The sequence below is a fragment of the Balaenoptera borealis genome (assembly GCF_965194805.1).
Source record: "Balaenoptera borealis genome assembly, chromosome: X".
Classification (NCBI taxonomy): domain Eukaryota; kingdom Metazoa; phylum Chordata; class Mammalia; order Artiodactyla; family Balaenopteridae; genus Balaenoptera; species Balaenoptera borealis.
Genome location: NC_138881.1, coordinates 42,327,404 through 42,350,203, shown reverse-complemented (window position 1 = coordinate 42,350,203; position 22,800 = coordinate 42,327,404). Strand labels below are relative to the sequence as shown.

The window sequence follows — 22,800 nt, the reverse complement described above, 5'->3', positions numbered from 1 at the left end:
CAGCTCCTCTCGGCCCACCCCAGGCGCCTTGCTGACCCTCCTTCAGTACTTCCCTGCCAAACTCATCCTCCTCCTGCCCAACCTGACTCCCCCCCAACCGAACCCGCAAACTCCTCCCGGCCCCATCCACAGTCCTCCTATGTCACTTCACTCTTCCCAGTCGTCCTCATGCTTTTCCTAAAGTCTAGGCTCCCTTCTGGTCCATCTCAGTCTCCTCCCAAATCACACCATCCTCTCTGCCTCTTCTGGTCCATTCCAGACCTCCTCTCTTAGCTCAGAAGTCCTCCCTGCCCCACCCAACTGCTCCCCCTTAGATTTGCCCCTTCCAGCCTGTCCTTGGTCCAAGCACCGCCCCCCCCTTTTCTGGACTCCTCACCCTTAGACTGGAAACCTCCCTGCCCATCGTCACCTATATATCAAACTCCTCCCAATCTAGCCTAGAATTAATAAGAGAAGATTCAGCCCAGAACTCTTCCCATCAATCCCAGGCTTCTTCACCTTGGATCGAAGTCCTCCCAGCCTGGCCCAGGGCTCCTCCATTCGTCCTGAGACTCCCTCAGGGTCCAGGCCCGTGCTGGGGGGTGGGAGGGTCACAGGCACAGCCCCAGGACCAGAGGGGCAGGGCTGGGGCCGGGCCTGGGGTAACATTGTGTTTCTCTCCCCCTCCTCCCTTCCTCTCCCCCCCTTCCTCCCACGCCTCCACCTTGTTTCTCTCTAGCAAATCCCAGTCTCTGACCAATGCCTTCAACCTTCCAGAGCCAGCCCCGCCCAGGCCCAGCCTTAGCCAGGACGAGGTGAAAGCTGAGACCATCCGCAGCCTGAGGAAGTCTTTCGCCAGCCTCTTCTCCGACTGACACCCCACCCTGAGAGCCCCCAAATCCCTGGGCAACCCCTGTCTGGGCCCTGAATCTAATTCTCACTTCTGGAAGCTCATCCCTTGAGAAGCCCTCTCCTGGATCGCCAAGATCCCTCTTCTCACTCCTCAGAATGCCCAAGTCCCTGGGGAAACCTCACTCCTGGTCCTAAATCCAGTTCTCATGTTTATAATTCCCAAGTCCTTTCAAAAACTGAGACCTACTTCTCAGTTTTAGAACCTCCAAATCCCTGAAGACCTCCACTCCTGGTGCCCTCAGAATGCATTTTCCTTTCTGGAAGCTCCCAAACACCAGGCAACCCCTCCCGGAGCCCTGAAATTCCTGGAAAACCCCACTCCTGGTACCAGATCTCTCAAGCACACCTTGTTCCCTATCAAAATTTCCCAAATCCTTAAGAAACCCCTACCTTTGAGACCCTTTCTATGGATCTCACATCTCTGGAGATCCACCTCTTCAACTGCCCCCACCCAGCTCCCCAAGGATTTCCCTTCACCCCCCCCACCCCAACCAACCCCACTCAACACACTGGGAGCTCCTCCCACTGCTAGGACCCCTCAATTCCCCAGGGACCCCTGCCCCACTTTCCTGCCTCTGACAGCTGTCTTTAAATATGCAAACTCCACCCATCCTCCCAGAATCCTTTGCACACAGAAGGCCAGTGGTCCCCCACTTCCCCACCTTTGCAGTGATGTCTGTGTCTGTGACTGACGTGGCCTCCTCTCGTGCCGTGCTTGGCATATGTGGTCCTCGTTCATCGTGCCGCCTGTGGTGATGCGTGCAGTGGCGCTGTTTGTGTGGTCCGCACCTCCCCTCAACCTCCAGCCCTTGCCTGGACTCACCCTCACCCCTCAGCGGCTCTGAACCCCATGAGAAGAGTCCGGAAGAAAAATAAACAAGCAAAGGCCCAGCAGAATTCTGTGCTTCTTGGTGAAGAAAGAGGGGAGTCCTTGAATGGTGGGAGACAGAGGGGACCCCCCAAATCCACATGGGGTGCTGGGGACCCCAAAATCCAGTGGAAGGCACATCAGGCACAAATTCCAGAGAGGTTCTGAGTGGAATCCCTGCCACAAATCCCAGCCGTTGGAGATGGAGGAGCTCCCGAATTTAGAAGTATCGCCAAAGCCAAGAGGAAACCGAATTATGGAGGAGGCAGGGGTCTCGGTCTTTGAGGGTCCCTCAATTCCAGAGGAACTTGAAAAGTACATGGGCACCCCCTCATCTCCCAGGGCAGGGATGGGGGATCCTCAGGCAGTAACGGGGCAGAGACAGAACATTGATTGCTTGGTGGGCAGGGCTCCTTGGCGTGGCAGGTTGAGATTGACTCCCTGGTAGCTGGGGGTGGGGCCTAAGGCACAAGGCGGGCTGCGCTGAGTAGGCAGGCAGGCAACTCATCAGCCTGGGTACGGTGCAAGGAGGGTTCGGAGGCACTCCGCTCAATCTTGGGGAGTGACCGCTGCAGCAGCTCAATCGTGGCCAGGATCTGGGGGCAGGGGCGGGTGAGGAGGGGTGTCCAGAGCCGCGTGGGCACCCGGACACCCCCAGACCCCAGCCTAATGGGGAAGCACACACTCACACACATTGTACACCTCGGAGCCTTGAACACAACACAGTTCACATTCACACCTCAGAGTCCTTCTCCTCAGAGGCTCCCTCCCCAGGGTGTCCAGCCCTCCTCCTCGGCCCACCTGTGGGAAGAGGGGCCGCTCCTCCCGCTGGAACTTGAGGCAGTCAGACAGCAGGCGCCTCATGGCCTTGGGGCAGTTGCTGGAGATTTTGCTGAGGTCCGGGGACAGATAGCCACGGCCCACCATAAAGATAATCTGGGAGGGAGGACAGGAATGGGGTGATCTGGGGGTCTGGGCTGGGAAGCCCAGGGAATTCTGGGTCTTGAGGGACCTGGAGGGCTCCTTTTAGGAGAACTGGGGTATTCTGGGTATTGGGGCCCAGAGGACTGTGGGTATCTTGTGGATCTAAAGATTCTGGGTCTCTGAGGACTTAGAAGGATTCTCTGCTTACAGAACAGAAGGATTTAAGCTTGGGGGAAGTCAAGGACTGTAGGTGTCCGGGGCCCAGATGATTATGGGTCCACAGGTTTCTAGGGGGCTTAGGGGCCTAGAAAGTACTGAGTCTTGGGGAAACATGAAGTTCTGGGTCTGGAGGAAGCTAAAGGATTCCAGCCCTCAGTAGCTTGTATTTCTGTAGAGGTCTGGGGCCTACAGGACTATGGGTCCACGTGGTCTGTAGGATTGTGAGTGCTCAAGACCCAAAGACTACTGGTACCTGAAGCCTAGAGGATCCTGGGTTTCTGAGGGTCTGGGAGATTCCAGGCCTTGAACCTGGAGAAATGTCTGGGGCCTAGAATATTATGGATTCAAGGGCCCTGAAGTCTGACAGATACCTAAGGCCTGAATGGTTGTAGGTAACTGTGAGGATTCCAGAAGTACAAAGGGATTGTTTCTGGGAGAAATGGGACTCTGGTCTTTGGGGACTTTGGAGAGTTTGAGTACCCAGGCCAGAGGACTGTATGTGTCTAGGGGTCCAGAGGGCTTCTGGGCTTTGGGGGGCCTAGGGGGATTCTGGGTATAGGGGATTCAGGAGATTCTGGACTTTGAGGACCCAGAGGAGTAGATGTGGGTGAAGGAGGGAATTCTGGGTATGGAAGACCCAGAGGAATCTGGGAATCCTCAGCTCAGAAAACTTGGGGTTTCTGGGGGAAGTGTGGTGTTCTTGGTCCGTGCAAAGGTGGAGATCTGAGGTTTGGAGGCTGAGGGGATCCCTTGGCCTGGGAGATGGCAGGTAAGGCACGGGGCTCACCTGGTCACGGCTGCCAATGTGGCTGTAAGGCAGCGAGCCGGTCATGAGCTCGTAGAGCACAACCCCATAGGCGTAGACATCTGACTGGAAGCTGTAGGGGTTCGGGTCCTGCATACGGATCACCTCAGCTGCCTTCAATAGGCCGGACCGGGCAGGAGGAATGTGGAGGTCAGCAAATGACTGGCCCATAGGCCCAGAGCCCACCAGCCACACTGGGTGTAACTCAGAGCCACCCACACAGGGTGAAGCATGAGCAGTCCAGACACCCACACCTTGGGGTGCAGGCATCCCCGGCCCCACTCGGCCTCCCACATCCTACCCCAGCAGCCCATGTCCCTATATGCCCCCAGTCCAGCCTGGCCCAACTCACCATCCATAGCACAGAGCCCGAGGGCTGCTCCAAAGGCTGGGCTCCACTCCACCGTGTCTTCACTGTGGCCAGGCCAAAGTCCCCGATCTTCACCGTGAGCCCCTCGTGTAGGAAGATGTCCGCCAGGGTCAAGGGCCACTACAGGGACTCCCAATAGCCGGGCTTCTCGCCCTGACTGGGAGGCTCTCGTTGACACCTCCACACCAGTCACGCCTCTAACCCCGACCAGAAGCCCCGCAATGTCACACAAACTAGCCACAACCTTGACTTGGGTGGGGAGCTCCAATTAATGCCCCCTACACTTGGCCCTCCTGTGCCTCCTGACTAGGAAGCTCCTCTAATGGCACCCACACTCACCATGCCTGTGACACTGGTCAGGAGCTCCCCTAACGCCCTCCACAGCTGCTGCTCCTCAGACCCTGACCAGAGTCCCGAAGAACAGCACCTGCACCAGCCAAAACCCTGACTCCTGACCAAGAGACTCCCATTAAAGGCCCCTCCCCAGCCACAGCTCTGGCACCTGGCAAAGGGAAATGCCACGTGTGCCCCTCCCTGTTTGCCCCCAGAAAGCCTCCCACAAGAGCCATCCCTCTAAGCCCTCATCCTGTTTGATGCCCCCCACCCCAGCCCAGCCCTTAGAGAGGAACACGTAGATACTGTTCGACTTGAGATCTCGATGGATGATGTTCTTGGCATGGAGGTAGCTGTTGGGGTACAAGCAGGTGTCAGATGGTCTGAGGGCCACCTCATCTCCCCACCCCCAGATCCCCCAGCCCCTCCCTAGTCCCCGGGCCAGGACGCTCACTCCATGCCCTGGGCAGTCTGCCGGGCCACGTCAATGAGCTGGACCATGTCGAAGCGTGTGTCGGCCACGTGCAGGTGGTGGTAGAGACTGGAGCCCTCGCACCACTGTGTGATGATGGCAAATCCCGGCCGGGTCATGAAGCCCATGAACAGCAAGATGTTGACGTGACGTGTCTTCCTGCAGGCAGGGCGGGAGGTATCAGGGCAGGGAGGGTAAACAGCAACTTTCTGAGCACTGGGAATGGCGCTGTTCACTGCTGCCTTCTGCCATCATTCCCACCCTGGCTTTCAGGAGGCTCAGGGCCAGACTATGGCCAGATTCAATGAATTTGTGAGATGTGTTTGCTGGGCTATGATTCCACGCTGGGCGCTTATGTCCTGGGCTTCCTCATCCAAGTCTCCCAACAAAAGCAGGAGGGAGGGATTACCCCGCACCCCCTGCTGACCAGGACTGTCTTAATCATCAGTACCTGCCATACCTCTGACCCTGATCATGACCTGAGCCTGTGACCATTTGAGATGAGATGAGAAAGTGGAATGCCAACCTTCATCAGTGATATATCAACAGAATATTGATAAATGCCTGGTAAAAATATCAGTGATGTGTGACTATATCCTGTTAACCATGAGAGGCTTAGAGGTAAAGAGCTTGGGATTTGGACTCAAATTAGATCCTAAGTTCCAATCCAGGCTTCCCTGGGTACTCACTGTACAATCTCAGGGAAGACACTTAACTTCTCTGTGCCTCATTTTCCTCAACTGCAAAACTGTGATAATTCCGTGAGCTACCTGACAGGGGTGTTGGGAGGACTATGTGAGTAAATAACCTGTAAGGTGCTTATTAGAACAGCTGAACACAAGCAAGCACCCTGAAAATATCACTGTCCTTGCTGTTATCGCTACTGGGTACCTAGGTTACCTGACAGAAACTCTGTCCTGTATGAATGGAGTCACCCTCATTTAGAAGAAAACTTTCACTCCTTATAGAAGTATTAACTGCAGTTACAATGGTAACTTACACGCAAAGAACATCAACAACGCTCCGCAATTTTGCTCACAGCACGTTAGTATTCTTCACAGCAGTTAGGTTATAGTTTCAATACGAACACAACGCAAATTCACAGCCTGCTCAAATCATTGTCATTTCATAGAGAGGAGCAAAGACTGAAAATTTCCTTACTGTGGCATCCATTATGAGGATGAGTATTAAAACAGCACAAGGAATTATGATAACGTCAACTCTGCAACATAATTGTGCCCACTTGTCAGAGGGGAAAGCCCACCCTGGCAACCCCAGGAGTGGTAGGAACTAGGGTGGCAAAAAGGGAGCATCAGGGTTTCTTAGCACAAATGAGTTAATATAGTATGAATGATATATTAGGCTGAGCAACCACAATCATTAATCAAACAATGATTAAATTCTGGTTCTGATTATAGTTCTAATACTGTTCTTTAAAGTATGGTATTGTTATAATTAATAACAAGAAGGCAACACAATAAACATATACTAATGATGCAGAACAAGCAGAGGAGAGGGAAGGACGCCAGGCTGCCTGGCGATGCAGTTAACTCACATTATGCCATTGATGTAAGTACCACAGTAACATTAGTGATACCCATTTCACAGCAGGCAAATGAAAAGACCCACATTTTGGAGGCAGAGCCATTAATTAATATCAGTATTTACACAAACACAAACACCAATGTGACCAGAGGTCCTCTAAACATACCCTTTTCCCACAGGGGAAAGGGGCTTCTCTGATAGAGAAGAAACTTACCATTATGGTTATAACACCACACATACACAGGGGACGTGCAGGAAGTGCCTTCAGTATGGCCTTTCCCCAGAGAGGCACCAAGGCGGTGCCCACCGCCCCTGCCCCCATCCCTGCGCGCGAGCAATCTCACCTGAGCACCTGCATCTCGTTCTTGAAGGCCTGGGCCTGCTCAGCTGTGGGTTGGGCCACCTTGAGCACCTTCACGGCCACATCGCCGTGCCACCGCCCACGAAACACGGTCCCAAACGAGCCCGTCCCGATCCTCTTCAGCAGCTGCACCTCACTGGGTGGCACCTCCCAGTAATAGCCCGAGTCCCGGTACCCCAGATTCTTCTGCGGGCCACAAGGGCGGCATCTCAGGGGCCTGCCCACACCCCTCATCACTCGGCCTGCGGTGCCCCCACCAAAGGTGCCCCCTGGAGCTCACCACTTTCTTCTTGTCATCGGCCAAGGACTTCCGCTCCCGCTGCTCTGACGGGGACTTGGAATGTGGGGACTTCCTCCCCGAGGACACGCTGGCCGGGCTGGGGCTCCCCCGGGGGGTTCCATCGCCACCACCTCTATTCCCGGCAGCTGCAGTTGCGGAGAGGATGTGAGTGGAGCCGGGTGGGGTGGGGTGGGGGACTCAGGGTGCAGGTAGCGGGGGGCTCACCGTCAGTGTTGAAACTCTGGGCAGGGAGCTGGAAGCAGAGGGCTGGGCGTCAGAGAGAGGACATGGAAGACAACAGGAATGGCCCTCCCCTCTGCCCGGTGCTCCCCCGTGACCTCCCGCCTCGACACCAACCTGGATGAGGCCGGAGTCCATGGGGGCTGTGGTGCTGACCATGTGGACGTTGGGGGTGGATGTGGAGCGGATGCGCTGGAGGGGGGCGTTGGCCGGGGCAGGGAAGGGGAAGTGCTTGGGGTCGCGGTGCTGGGTGCAGGAGCTGGCAGGGGAAAGGCTGTGAAATCACTGTCAAGTGAATGAGAGAACCAGCAGAACTGCCACCACTGCCCACGCCCCGCCCCGTCCTAAGTGTGTGTTTAGCTCACACAGAGTAAACGTCCACTGTCATTACTATTATGCATTTGTTCAAGAAGCGCTGACTGAGTGCCTGCCATGTGCCAGATACCATTCTAGGTAGTGGAAATAAAACTGTGGACGAAACAAATAAAGGTTCTACACGCATGCTGATTTGAACTGTACTAAAAATTTTAAATTTAAAAAAAACAAAAAACAAATAAAGGTTCTTGCCCTCATGGGGCTGACTGCAGCAGGAAAAAAGAGAAATAAAAACAAAGAATATTTAATATGTCCAATGGTGATAGGTGCAATAAAGCAAAAAATAAAGCAACATAAGGAGACAGGAAGTGTCCCTGGTGATGTCAGGAAAGGCTTCTCTGAGCAAGTGACATTTGAGCGAAGACTTAAAGGAAGGACAGCAAGCCATGCAGATAGTGGGGGAAGAGCAATATATAATATTGTATAACTATATGTACTATTCAAATATATTATGTATTATATAACATACAGTATGTTATCTATATTAAAATTACAATGCTTTACACATATTATAATAATGTTATATGTTACACATACACATCTGTTATACATGATATATACTAAATATATTATAATGTTACAAAAATACTTAATGGTCCCTTCACTATCCTGAAATGCAATTCATAGATAATTTATTCACACATACCCATAATTAAAAATAACATAATGCTCTAACTTTACTATTTCATATATTACATAAAAATGTTTGATGTTCTACATTATATGAAAATATTATCAACATAACACATAATACAATAGCATAAATATATCATATAAATATTGACATTATAAAATATATAGATATATAAAATGCATATCATATGAACATGATATATTAGAGCAATAATATATTTCAACATTGAAATACTATAGTATTATAATACTTAACATAAAGGAGAAGTGAAAGGGAATTTACGATAAAATAATATGTATTTCAAAGTGGAAAGGCTTGAGCATGGTTATACTGGAAGAATTAACTAAGTAGTTAGATGCATATATATAGATATATATTATAATTAATAAGAACTTATCCTATACTAGTTCTTGTTCTAAGCATTGGACATGTCTCAACTCATTTAATCCTCACCAGAACCCTATGTGGTCATTATCCGCTCTTTACAGATGAGAAAACTAAGGCCCAGAGAGATCAGGGGACTCACCCAAGGCCCCAGAGCTCCATGCCCTTACTCACACTTGTAGGTGCTAAATAAATGTTCATGGAGTAAACAAATGAATTCAGTATGGCTTGTACTCTACGGAGGCCTCCAGATCTTTTTCTTCTGACAGCAGCCCTTCAGCTAAGGCATTCCCTACCTGGGACCCTGAGGGGTGAGTGGCTCATTCAGGGGGCGGTTCGAGGGAGCCTCATGCTGTCTGGAGCCTCCGGACAAATCCTGGACACTGTGGTAGAACCTTGAGGGCATTCAGGGTGTAAAGCAAGGGAACGTGGGTCAGCTGTCTGTAAGAGCCTTGTGGCTGGGCCTCTGTCCTCCCCATCCCCCTGCCCACCCCAGGCCAGGCTCACTGTCGGCGGTTGGTACTCATGTCGACACAGACTGTGGGGACCTTGGAGGAACAATGCTGGTGGAACTTGTATCCACAGGTTTGGCAGCGGAAGCCATGGAACAGAAACTTAAGGCAGAAGTCACAAAAGGCCAGGCTGAAGAACGTCTTCCGTACCTGCTGTCACAGAGTAGAGAAGATTGAGGCCTGGTCAGGGACCCTCCCGCCACACCCACGGTCTGCCCCCACTTTCTACCCTGCACTCACAAAATTGTGCATGGTCAGGGGGACGTCTTCGAGGACCTCCACAATGAGCTCCTCGCCATCCAGGGGGGCAATGGCTGTGTCCCAGGCGGTGACTGTCTTTCGCCTGCAGAAGGCATGGAAGGGAGTGAGTGGGAGGGTGGACAGGGGCCATGGGGAAGAAGGGAACCCCCCAAAAGTCCCTCCAAGCCTGCCATCCATGCAATAATAGATGACATGTTTCATTCTTAGTACAGCAACTCTAGGAACTAGTACTATCCTTGCCCCCATTTTACGTATGGGGAAACTGAGGCTCAGGGGGATGAAACGACTTGTCCAGAGCCACAAGGGATTGTGAGTGGCAGGACAGTGCGAAGAGTCCATGCTCTTAGCCACAAGACGAGCAGCAAATGAGACTGAAGAAACAACTAAATCTTAGAAGTCCTGAGCAAGCCCCCGACAAAGCAGCTGGTGAGGCACTGAGATAACAAATAAAAAGCAATGCGTGAATTGAATACAAAAAAGTTAAGGAACTCTAAAACGGAGGAATAAAGGGAAGGTCAGCGAGGCCCACACAGCAGACAGAGAACAAGGAAATGGGGGAAGGAGAGAGCTGACAAATTGATAAAACAGTGAAAGATGAAACAGATGAATTCTGGGAGGACATGACGGAGCACGGTGAGGATTTGGGGTCCAAGAAGAAAATGAGTTGCTGACCTTACAGGCCAATAAACTAATGAAGTAATGAGACAAAAGCTGGATGCACTCACGGATTCACTGAATGAAGGGAAGACTAACAGAGACTGCACAGCAGAGTGGAGAGTCGCATGACTCTGAGGAGGGGCTGGAAGGCTGCGTGCCTAGTTGGAGGTGGCGGTGCCACACTTACCCCTTGATGAGCCGGTAGACCACACAGCAATCCTGATTGAGACCCCGCACCTTGAGGGCCTTGTCTAGAGAGTCGTAGACACTCATGCCATCCCGGACAGTCACCTGTGTGTGTGTAGGTGTGAGGAGTCAGCGCTCAGTGGGGTCCCCAGCTGACTCTCCCAGCCCTTGTCACCTTTCTGATCCAAGATTTACAACTGGGTCCACGCCCACCCCTTGCCAGTTTTGCTCCCGTCAGACTCACCACCGTGCGTTGCTTGTTGGGCAGGTACACTTTGACGGTGCCCACTGCCCGGGACGGCTCGGCCCCGTTGGCAGGGGGGCCCCGTGGTGGCTCCATGGAGCCTAGGACTTTGTCAAGACGGGCTAAGGTGGGGCTGGGCAGGTGCCATGGGGCTCCTAGAAGACAGAGGGAAAATTCAGAGGTCCCATAATGATGGTCTGGAAGCAAAGTGGCAGGGGGCAAAAATTCAATCTCCCAGCTCCACGTCACCCCTTGTAGCCTAATTTCCACACAGCCCAAGGGATCCAGTTCCTCCTCTGCTCAGCCGCTCCTGTTGTTTGTCTCACACTTAAGTGCCAAGGTCTCGGATTCTCTGCATAGGGCAGGGTGGGGTGGGGGGTAGGACATAGTGAGAGGTACACACACTGTCCCGGAGGGCACAAGAGCACGTAAGTCTCCGTGCTAGGGACTAACGGGGAAGTCAGCACGCACTGCACTGGGGCCTGTCAGGTACGTAATGGACATGAACAGGCTGCCCTGGCTTTCTAATGGCGAAGGGGGTTACCAGATACTGTGGTGCGGAGGGAGTCACAGACAGGGTGATGGGGAACTAACAGAGGATCATCAGATACTGCCCTTAGTTTGAGGGAAGTGGGAATTGCATCAAACAGTGTTCGTAAGGGCACTGTGGGCATCCCAAAGCCCTGAACTGTAATGATGGTAGGTTCACGGATACTGTGTTACGTGGCTAATGGGAGTCACCAGACTGTGATGGGGAGTTCATAGAGGCTCAGCAGACACTACGCTGAGGGGAGATGTAATAGGGGTCACTAGGGACTGTAATGGGAAGAAGAGTGGATAACGGGTGTCACCAGACACTGTCATGGGGGAAAGGAGGGTAATGGAGCATCACCAGACGTGGCTGAGTTGAGATAAACGGGGGTAAAGCGCGGGTGGGGCGGAGGGCGCGCCAAAATTCTCCCTGACAGCTAATGAAAGGGTCGCAGGCATATTACTGGTGATCATGGAAGGAGGCTGGGGAGGGTTAAAGAGGAGGAATGGGGGAATCCTCAAACATTCTCCTAGTGGGCTAGACATTGATCCAGAATAAGGAAAGCGAGAAGTGAGCTACGTCTTCACGCATTCCCCGTTGTCGGTAAGCAAGGGTCATCAGATACCTTAAGGAGGTTAAGAGGGACTGCACATGACAAGGCACCACAACCCAAGCCCCATTCGGCCCGGCCCCGCCCACCGAGGGCCTTCCAGCTCTGCGCAGGCGCGCTGCCACACGCGACGGGCGAAACCATCCCCCGCAGCCTTGCACCCCTATTCCAGTCTACCCCCCCCCGCGTTGTCGACGATGGTCTCACCCCAGGTCAAACCACTCCTCCGGTTCCGGGCGGGGGGCGTCGGGGCCCAGGCGCAGCCATCCTGGAGCTGAGCTTTCGGTCCCGGCTCCCTACCCGAGCCCAGCGGTCGCTCCAGAAACCTAACCCTGCCGGGCCCGCCCTCACCTGTCACGCCGCTACAGCCGCCGCCGCCTCCATCTTGGGCCTGTCTTCTTGTTTCCTTACAGAGTCCGCCTCCACCGCCCCTTGGACTTTGGCTATTGGCTCCGGAGGACTCAGCCCTCCACTCGTATTGGATTAGAGTCACGCCTGTCAAGGCAGGACCGGCGGAATGTGGGTCGTGTTCCGCATTAGGAGGGGCTGCCTGAAACGTCAGGGTCTAGGGCAAATTCGCACGTCCTGACTCGCGCAGGCGCAGTCGGGAGGAGACCTGCGTTCCGTGGGCTTTAACCCCAATCGTGCCGTAGTGGAATCAAGCAGGGTTTTTTTCGGTTTGTTTGGTTTTTTTGGTCACCTGGGGCTGACTTTAGGGATCCCCGAATTTGGGCGGGGGATCCTTAAGCGTCCTTTTTGCTCCAGTGACCCGGCGCCTTAAGTACCCATTTGGGATTTTCCTGTCTCAGTTTTACCGTCTTTGAAATGGGTTAGAATCAGACCAAGTATCTGCAAAGTTTTCCAATTCTGAGAGACTGTAGTCATAGCCTTTGATAACAGCGAGTCTCTAGTGTGGCCGTGGCTGTGGCTCTAGGAGTGGCGGCCTGCTGTGTGGGGAGGCTTCCTTTAGGAATGGAGTTGATAAGGATTTTGAAAGACTAATAGTAGAAGGTCAGGGGAAATTGTGGACCTGGAGTAGGGCATAACGCAGGGAAGCGTTGTGGAAATATTGTAGGGTAAACACAAAGTTTTTAAAAGTTGAATTTTTCCTGGTGTCACAAGTGAAAGAGACTTTCCATCCTCCCTTTTCTTGGAGTATTTCCTACAGAAAACTTGTAACTTTTTTCTCCGTACCTTCAAGATATATGTAACTCTTTTAAAAAAAGCTAAATAGGCCTCCTGCCAGTTTTACAACTCAGGAATGTTGTTCTTGAGGGCCTGGGAGCCATCTCTTTGAAATGTAAACGTCAGCGGAGATAGCGCCCTATCTCCACGACCCTAGGAATTTGACCTAGGCGGCTGGCTCCAAGTTGTCACCTGCTTGTCAAGGAGATATGTATTTTATTCTTCCTTTGCCTAAAGGCAGATGGCTACACCGATTACCAGGGAATTTGAGATGACCTGTGTGTAGTAAATGGTGCTGTCAAGTTCTCTTGAGGGCAAGTTATCATCTGTCTTAAGAACCTGTGTGCAATGGGTTGTATCTGCCTGGCTATATAAAAGGATGAGGTTTCTTTCCTTCTCTGAAATCTCTTCAGTGAATTGCTTGTGATGCACATCACGAGCTGGTTTAATGCTTATTCGACAATAAAACTATTTCATTCTTTTCTACCTTTGTGGAGCGAATTCACTGGGTTGGCACAAGATTTTATTTTTAATTATTCCCCAACAGTATGAACGCGGCCTGTTGTGTTTGAAGTGATTACCTTCTCCCATTAGGAGCCTCAGCATTCCTCTGAGATGAAATGGGAAAGATCAGGGAAAGGGCATTATGTGAGGGGATCTCAACATGCTTCAACTTGTATTTACTGAGGTCTTTCTCTGTCTATAAGGAGAGAGACAAATGTACAGCTTACTTGGCTGCCATATAACCTCCATTTCCCATCACCCCTCTTCTATTCAGATCTTCACTCAATTGCTAAAATTAAAAAGACTGACAATACCACGTATTCATGAGAATGTGGAGCAACTGGAACTTTCATATGTTGCTATTGGGAGTGTAAAATGTTACACCACTTTGAAAACAGTTTGGCAGCTTCATATAAAGTAAAACAGACATACCATGCAATCCAGCGATCTCACTCCTAGGTATTTACTCCAAAAAAAAAGAAAACGTATGTCCAATGGTGTACTGGTAAATGTTTACCAACCAGCTCTCCGGGGAAAGAAAGCTCTAATTTGTAGCAATTGCCAACTATGGTGTAAATACTCCCATCATGGCTTATTTCAAACTGTGTACTAATATGACGTCACAGAACCAGAGTTGAGAAGAGATTTGCAAAATTGGCTCTGGTGAGCCAGCCACAGCATGCTACCGCAATATGTCCACACAAAAAACTTGTGCTCAAATGTTCACATTAGCTTTCTTCACGATAGCAAAAAAACTGGAAACATCCCAGGAGTCCAGCAACATAAGAATTGACAAAGAAACACAACAATGGGATCATGGAATACTACTTAGCAAATGAAAGGGACAAACTACTTCATATGTCTGTGAAGTTCATAAACACAGGGTTGAGTGAAAGAAGCCAGACACAAAATAGAAATACTGTAATTATTCCATTTGTATGAAATTGTAAGCCAGGAAAAATAATCTGTAGTGAAGGAAATCAAACTAGTTGTTGTCTTGGGGGAGAGTGATTGGGATGAGCATGAAGGAATTTTGGAGGTTGATTGGGACGTTCTCTATGCATTTGTCAAGATTCATTGAACTCTATACTGAAAATGGGCATATTTTATTGTATGTAAAATATACCTTGATTTTTAAAATGCATGGCAAAAAATGGCTTCAAACGTAATTCTAAACATTTGATTTCTTATGAATTCTTATTGATTAGAGGATTTAAAAAACAAATTCTCTATTCTGAAATTGGATCCCTGGACCGGGCATGCCTGTCTCCCAGTGCAGGAGCCCTGGCGGCCACCTTAGCGCCACGTGGGGTAAGGAACAACTCCAGCTGGAGCTCAGTGAGGGGCTCCGAAATGCTCACCAGGAGAAACAATAATTTCATGGCTGGGGAGAGTGTATTTTAAATTTCAATTCATTTAAATATTATTTAATTTGATTAAAAACTTTAATTTCTAGGCAGTATTTGAACACAGATTTCTGACTCCTTTGCACAACGTTTATAAAAAGATGAGCAAAATCCCAGGGTAAGCTCACTGCACAGTGCTGTGTGGGGAAGAGGAAGGATGGGGCGGGGGCGGATTGGGGGGGGCGAGGCTCACTCAAAGGTGATCCGTCCTCTCCAAAGACTCATAGACTCACTCAAAACCCATCCCAACTAACACGACTTCAGCCATATACCTCACAGGTACCTGACAAGCCATGAAGGCCATTAAAGGGATTTGGGTTTTTAATCATCATCATCACATTAAAATCATCAGAAGCACCATGTATTAAAACAAAAATTAAAACCCAAACTAGCTGATTATGGTTTTCTGACATCACCCTCAAAATTATCCACCTAAAACTTTTAAAAGATTTTAAACTTGTTGTTGGTTTTTGTTAGGGTTGATTTTAAATTCTGAGAAACATTCAAAACCTGAAGTGTTCACCGACTGCTGTTGTAAGGCTACCCATTTTACAGCTGAGCAAATTGAGGTTCAGGCTGCCCTTACTGGACAGAGGTGAGGGAGCCCCAGGAATAAATGTTTGGTTAACAAAAAATGTTAAACAAGGGTGCAAGCCAGGGGCACCTCCTTAAGGAATCTTGGATCTACCCCAGCAATCCTGCGTGCCTGAGGCTCCCCTCTGAAACCTGCCACTCCCATTTCCCAAGGCCACTGCCCTGGCTCGCCCCTGTGGCCGCCAGGTTAACGCCACCTCTGAAACCCCATCACCCTGCCTCCTGCTCAGCAACCCATTACAGGAGAGATGACTGCGGGAGAGGACTGCGTATACACATTTTGCTGAGTGACAAACCAAGACTTAGCCGGGAGTCCCAAGTCCTGGCTCAGCGCCCTCAATTATCGGCTCCTCTAGGCCACTGCAGTGGTCTGCAGGGAGTCACTCTGAGCCCAGGTGGTCTTTGGGCCGTCCCAGCCAATGAGAGGTGGTGCGGGCCTGAGACTTACTGCAAACCAGCTTTAATGTTGCTCTTAGATGAGTGCCAGTGCAACTGTAAGTGTTCCATCTAAAGCAGAGTGTGGAAGTTTCCACTTCTGAATATTTCTTGAAGACATTTTTAATATACAACCCAGGGGTCAGAAGTGTGGGAAATTTGCAAGTGAACCGAAACACTACCTGTAACATTAATATTCCTTATTAAAAAGTCTGTCCTACAAAATGCATTGGGTGATAATTTGAATTTGCTATCCCTGTGATCCAAATGGATGAGAAACATACCATTAAACCAACAGACAGGGTTCTTTTGTTTTAAATTAATTTTTTAAAAAGTTCCTTATATGTTAAATATGATACTTCCATGTTTTCATAAAACGTGCGGTTTTGTATATTTTCAGTTTCCAAACCCAAGGACCAGATGAGTTTAAAAAAAAAAAAAGTCAACTATTTCTCAATAAAGCTGGGGGAAAAAAGAAAAAAATAATTAAACCAAATAACAGGTCCTGTAATTCTGTTATTAAAGTTTACTCTGATGAGGAAATCCTTCGGTGGCTATGTTTATTTCTTAGAAATAAAGCAAAACTCGAATATGAAAATATTTAATAGTCAAACAAAGAGATCAATATAAACCTACAAACTGATCTGTGGAACCATCTTTGAAATGCCATGAACAGTGACACACACCTCTGGCCCTCCCTGGTAGCTCCTTTGGTAGGGATTGCAATTCAATATGTTCAGCAATTATTTTTAAATTTTTAATTAAACAAACAAAAAGCAATTTCCCCAAAGGAAGTGATTCTGAAATGTTTGCTTTTGATTTTGATCAGAAATGCATTTGGTAAAAAATTTCTCAAGGTTAGCATATTTATTCCAAGCACATGTACACTGACCCACAGGTCCATCAAAGGTGAAAAAAAAGTTTAATATCTGTTGGTTTACTTCACACATATTCAATAAGTTTTTTATTCAATTTGTAAAACCATTGTAAATGAGATTTCAGACAAATATGCCCCAAATAAATTTTCATTATTTCTGGATAAATGACCCACATATGGTCTTTGCTACATCATTCTTGATATTATATGTGTATTATATTTAGTCCTTTGTATATATAAAAATGCCTCATAGTTTTTGGGCTGCCCATGTACATGTTGTGTACCATCATGTAGTATGAGAAAATCAATTCTGAAGTTACCCAGAATGTCTTAAGAGTTGCCCTTTTGTCTAGTTAGAGTGTGTGAGTATCCCCATGTCCTGCTATGTAACTGTATGACCTTGGACGAATTGTTTCCTTTCTCCGTGTCGGTTTCCTTATCTTTAATATATATATTTTTAAATACTTCCATCATAGGGTGGTTGTAAGATTCTGTGAACTAATCTGTATCAAACTTTACACAGTGCCTGATGCATAGTGGCTGTGCAGTAACTGTTAGCTATTCCTATTATCACTATCATCACCACTGATATTAATAAAGTATCAAAGCAAAGATCTATGTCCCTTGGCAGAACTTGATGTATGATCCAAGTTCAAGGACGCTGACAGGATTACGAGAGATTAAACATCTCAAAGAATCCAATACGAAGGCTTGTTTCATTTCAGAAGGCTCATTCCCAGCATTGACAGATGTTTTAGCAATCCTGGTGGCCTGCAGGTACCCAGCTTCGCCAGCCAGGGCTATGGCCTTGAGGAGCTCTGCTCCTTTTTTTCCCTTTCCTTTCCTTTTCCCAGATACCCTATAAAGTTCCCTGTTATCCTAATTTTCTGGGGGTTTTTGTCAAAATGAGTATCAGATTTTGTGAAATGCTTTTCTGCATCTATTTAGATGATCATGTGGTTTTCTTTTTAACTTTGTCATTGTGGTAATTGTGGTGAATCACATTAATTGCTTTTCAAATGTTAAACCAATTTTGCATTCCTGGGATAAATCCCACTCGGTCACAATGTATTATCATTTTAATACATTATGGAATTCGATTTGCCAAAATTTTGTTTAGAAATTTTGTATCTATATTACTGAGGGATATTGGTCTGTAGTTTTCTTTTCTGGTTATGTCATTGTCTGATTTTGGTATGAGGATAATGCTGGCCTCATAGGATGAGTTGGGAGGTATTGCCACCTCTCCAATTTTGGGGAAGAGTTTGTGTAGAATTGTTATTATTTCCTCCTTAATATTTGGTAGATTCACCAGTAAAGCCACGGCCTGGAGTTTTCTGTTTTTTTGTTTTTCTGTAGAAACATTTTAAACTACAATTTCAATTTCTGTAAGGCTACTCAGATTATCTTCTGGAGTGAGCCTTGGTAATTTGTGTCTTTCAAGGAATTTGCCCAGTTCATCCATGTTGTCAAATTTATTACCATAAAGTGGTTCATAATATTCCCTAATTATCTTTTTTAATGTCTGTAGAATCTGTAGTCATGTCACCTCTTTCATTCCTGATTATGGTAAGTGGTGCCTTTTTTTCCTCATCAGTCTATCTAGAGGTTTATCAATTTTATTGATCTCAAAAAGACAGCTTTTGATTTCATTGATTTTCTCTATTGTTTTTCAGTTTTCTGTTTCACTGAGTTCTGCTTTGATCTTTATTAATTCCTTCCATCTGCTTACTTTGGATTTAATTTTCTCCTCTTTTTCTAGTTGCTTGATGTGGAAGCTAAGCTCATCGAATTGAGATCTTCTTTCCTAATATAGGTATTTCCTCCTAAATACTGCTTTAGCAGCATCCCACAAATTCTAAGATTTTTAAATTTTTTCTCTTGATTTCTCTTTGATCCATGGGTTATTTAGTTTCCAAATACTTGGGGGTTTTCCAAGGATCTTTTTGTTATTGGTTTCTGCCTGCTGCATCTGTCCATTTATGAGAGAAAGGTGTTGAAGACTCAAACTATGATAGTGGATTCATCTGTTATTGGTTTCTAATTCAATTTCATTTTGGTCAGAGTACATACTTTGCATGACTTTAATCTTTATAAATTTATTGAAACTTGTTTTATGGCCCCAAATATGGTCTATATTGGTAAATGTTCCATGTGCACTTGAGAAGAATATATTCTGCTGTTATTGGGTGGATTGTTCTATAAGTGTCAGTCTGGTCAAGCTGGTTAGTAGTATTGTTATAAACTGAATTGTGTTCCCCCACAATCATACGTTGAAGACCTAACCCCCAAAGTGACTATATCTGGTGACAAGGCCTTTAAAGAGGTAATTAAAGTTCAATCCGGTCATAAGGGTTGGTCTTAATCCAGTATGACTGGTGTCCTTTTAAGAAGAGGGAGAGTCACCAGCAGCACACACACACACAGAGAAAAGACCATGTCAGGACACAGTGAGTAGGTGGCCATCTGCAGCCAAGGAGAGAGGCCTGAGGAGAAACCAAATCTGCCAACACCTTGATCTTGGACTTCCAGCTCCCAGGGCTGTGAGAAAATAAATTTCTGTTGTTTAAGCCACCCAGCCTTTTTTGTTATGGCAGCCTGAACAGAATAATACAGTGTTGTTCACATCTACTATATCCCTGTTAATTTTCTGCCTACTTGTTCCATCAGCTTTTGAAAGAAGGGTATTGAAATCTCTATTTCTTCTTGCAGTTCGATCAGTTTTTGCTTCATGTATCTTGATCCACTGTTATTAGGTGCATAAATGTTTAGGATTGTTATGTCCTCTTGATTAATTGGCTACTTTTCATTATGAAATGACCTTTTCTGTGATATATTCTTTGCTCTGGAATCAACATTGTGTGATATTTATATAGTCACTCCACTAGTGTTCACTAGTATTAGCACAGTGTATCTGTTCCCACACTTTTACTTTTAACCTATTTCTGTTTTTATATTTAAAGCGTTTCTTGTAGGAAGCATATAGTAGTGTCTTGCCTTTTTATCCAATCTGACAATCTGTGCCTTTTAATTTGGATGTTTAGACCATTTATGTTCAGTGTGATTATTGATATGGTTAGGTTCAAGTCTATCATCTTGCTATTCATTTTCTGTTTGTCCCGTCTGCTCTTTGTGCCCTTTTATCTCTTTTTCTACCATCTTTTGGATTGATATTTTTATGATGATTCCATGTTATCTCCTTTGTGGACTTATGAGCTATAACTGTTATTTTAGTGGTTGCTTTAGGTTTCATAGTAAGCATATTTAACTTAACATAGTCTACATTCAAGTTACAATATACCACTTCATATATAGTATAAGAACCTTACAATAGTATACTTCCATTTCTACCCTCCTGAAATTTATACTATTGTTGTCATGCATTATATTTTTACATGTTATAAACCCCATAATGCATTATTATTATTTTTGTTTAAACAGGCAATTTTCTTTTAAAGAGATTTGAATATACAAAATCTTATATATTTACATATGTAGTTTCCAAGGCCAGTGTTCATCATTCCTTTGGGGTTTTTAAAATATTTTATTTATTTATTTTTTGACTGTGTCGGGTCTTAGTTGTGGCACATGGGATCTTTCATTGCTGCGTGCAGACTTCTCTCTAGTTATGGCACGCGGGCTCAGTAGTTGTGGCATGAGGGCCTAGTTGCCCCGTGGCATGTGGGATCTTAGTTCCCCAACCAGGGATCGAACCGGCATCCCCTGCATTGGAAGGCGGACTCTTGACCACTGGACCACCAGGGAAGTCCCTCATCATTTTTTTGGGTAGGTCCTGATTTCCATCTGTTATCATTTGCTTTCTGCCTGAAGGACATGCTTTAACATTTCTCATGCTGCAGGTCTACTAGTGATTAATTCTTTCAGCTTTTCTATATCTGAAAGCACCTTTATTTCTCTTATTTTTAAAGTTAAAGTTTTTTAAAACTTCATCTTGACATAATTGTAGATTCACATGCAGTTGTAGGAAATAATACAGAGAAGTCCATGTACCCTTTTCCAAATTTCCCCCAATGGTAACATCTTGCAAAACTGTAGTACACTATCACAACCAGGAGATCTTCCCAACTCAAGGAGTCTACTGGGCTTCATCTCATTCTCTGACACTTTGCTGGGCATGGAAACTCTCTCAAGGTGGTAAGCTGGGGCAATCAAAGGTCTCACCTTGTTTATCTTCCATATCTCAGGGATCATTGTCCTTCATTGCCTGATATCCAGTGTCTTAAAAAACCATTGTTTCATTTATATTGTCCACTGTCATTTATATTGTTTCATTTATTTTGCTTCTTTCAGATGGGAGGTTATATCTGTTACCTGTTACTTCATCTTGGCTGGAAGCAGAAGTGCCTGCTCCTTTTCTTAATGACTCCACACAATCCCCAAAACCAAGACCTTGGGTGCTTTTTCCAAAATAATGATATAACTCTGGCTAAAGTCTCTTTAAAAGCTGCTGTTTCCCTGAAACTTTTGGGTTTTGTTTTTTTTTTTTTCACAGTGGCAGGAGAAGTTTTGCTACACACAGCATCCTTCCTCTTGAAAAGGCCTGTCTGTTATTCCTGGGTTTAATTCTAGGTTAGCAGTTAAATGCTTAATATAGAAATGGTCTAGGTATACAATATGCTTCAGCACAATATTTCTGTCAATCAGATATTTTATAGGAAACATAAATACCTTCAGGCATAGAGAGAATATTCTCTGAGCCTTCTGAAAAAATTTTACTATGCTGTGGAATTCCATCTTTAGCTTTAATATTTAAAGAGATTTTACCAATATATTTATGGGGAACAAGTACATTCAGTACATTCAGCTCATTATTTATGGAAGAGAATGAAGGCATCTTCACCATATGTTATGGAGTGAATGTTGCGTCCCCTCAAAATTCACATGTGTGGTTAACCCCCCAGTGTGGCTGTATTTAGAGATGTGGTCTCTAAGGAAGTAATTACGGTTAAGTGAGGTCATAAGGGTGGAGCCCTGATCTGATGGATTAGTGTCCTTAAAAGAAGAGACATCAAAAAGTGCTCACGAGCTTTCTCTCTCCCTCTCTCCATCTCCCTCTCTCTCTTTCTCTCTATCCCTCTCTCTCTCTTCTCTCTCCCTCTTTCCTTCCCTTCCTCCCTCTCTTCTTCTCACTCCCCTCCCCTTCACAAAGAAGAGGTCATATGAGCACACAGTGAGATGGCAGCCGCCTACAAATCAAGAGAAGAGGTCTCAGAATGAAATTTACTTTGGGAGCAGCTTGATCTTGGACTTCCAGCCTCCAGAACTGTGAGAATTAAATTTCTGTTGTTTAAGCCACCCAGTCTGTGGTATTTTGTTATGGCAACTCCAGAAGCTAAATACACCATATTTCTCGTTCAAGGATAAGGATCTGGGAACATTTTTTTCCTCTAGATTACACAACATTTTTGTCTCAGTTTCACGTTCTCAACAACTATGTGAGCAAAGATGATGTTAGCAAAGGGCATGGAAGGAAAATATTCAAAACATCTTCTTATCAGCGTTCCCTTGAGAAATCACTGAAAAATAACAATTCTTGGCATTCAGAAATGCACACTCACTTGAAAATCTTTACAATTTTATAGATAATGCCTAATTTTCCAGTCTAAAGGTCATTCTGTCTCATGGGAAGCCTCTTCCAATGCAGAAGGAAAAAGAGATGTCTTAGGGCATTAATGTAGAGTGAGGTGCCCAAAGGTGGAGACAGTCTAGGCAGAGGCTGGTAAACATGAAGTTGGAACAAGTAAAGAGAATCAGACTCCCTTTCTTCCCTCCCTGGTCCTAAGGATGAGGGGGCTGAACTTGCCAGGGACAGAATGAGGGGGCCTAGACCCACCCTTCCCAGCAGGGCCTAGCCTAGCTCTCTAAACCTGTGTCCACTCCTTTATTCCCAATCTTGCTCCTAAAACAATGTAATTTGCATCGTAATACTAGAAGAATTTTAATTGATGCTAAAAACGGTGTCAAAGCTTTTAAGAATGCCACAGAAGGGTGAGTTTCTTTTAACCTTTTTTCTTTAAAAGTTCAGGTTCCCATGAGAAATGGTACTTCTTAATTCTGAAGAGCAGTATTGGCACT

General features: G+C 46.6%; 2 protein-coding genes across 8 annotated transcripts in view; one reads left to right on the top strand and one right to left on the bottom strand.

The window, feature by feature from the left end:
* SYN1 (synapsin I) overlaps positions 1-1,788 on the top strand; it is a 43,174-nt gene extending 41,386 nt beyond the window's left edge. The window contains exon 13 of one of the 2 annotated variants that reach the window (XM_082378158.1): positions 757-1,788. In XM_082378158.1, the coding sequence (XP_082234284.1) occupies positions 757-784 (28 nt within the window). In that variant the 3' untranslated portion in view covers positions 785-1,788. Of the gene's footprint in view, positions 1-718 lie in introns of both variants that reach the window. The other variant, XM_082378157.1, reaches the window with a different exon arrangement.
* ARAF (A-Raf proto-oncogene, serine/threonine kinase) lies at positions 1,780-12,169 on the bottom strand. Of its 6 annotated transcripts, none has more exons than XM_082378178.1 (16): positions 12,055-12,169; positions 10,562-10,716; positions 10,319-10,422; positions 9,454-9,556; positions 9,209-9,366; positions 8,998-9,096; positions 7,426-7,582; positions 7,294-7,321; positions 7,069-7,214; positions 6,772-6,974; positions 4,865-5,041; positions 4,717-4,763; positions 4,060-4,178; positions 3,690-3,821; positions 2,561-2,695; positions 1,780-2,355 (listed from the first exon to the last, which is right to left on the bottom strand). In XM_082378178.1, the coding sequence occupies exons 2-16, from the start codon at positions 10,655-10,657 to the stop codon at positions 2,221-2,223; spliced, it is 1,839 nt and encodes a 612-aa protein (XP_082234304.1). In that variant the 5' UTR covers positions 10,658-10,716; positions 12,055-12,169; the 3' UTR covers positions 1,780-2,220. The 6 variants fall into 6 exon arrangements, with proteins under 6 accessions (XP_082234304.1, XP_082234307.1, XP_082234306.1 ...); XM_082378181.1 differs by having other exon boundaries at positions 7,426-7,567; XM_082378180.1 differs by having other exon boundaries at positions 9,209-9,363.
* Between the last annotated feature and the right edge of the window lie 10,631 nt (positions 12,170-22,800).

Bases quoted from the DNA above. Each gene is read 5' to 3' on its own strand.
- ARAF (XM_082378178.1), bottom strand. From the start codon at position 10,657: ATGGAGCCACCACGGGGCCCCCCTGCCAACGGGGCCGAGCCGTCCCGG. The intron at 5,042-6,771 runs GTGAGATTGCTC...CCCTGCCTGCAG, and splicing joins AACGAGATGCAGGTGCTCAG to GAAGACACGTCACGTCAACA. The intron at 2,696-3,689 runs GTGAGCCCCGTG...CCTCCCTCCCAG, and splicing joins ACATTGGCAGCCGTGACCAG to ATTATCTTTATGGTGGGCCG.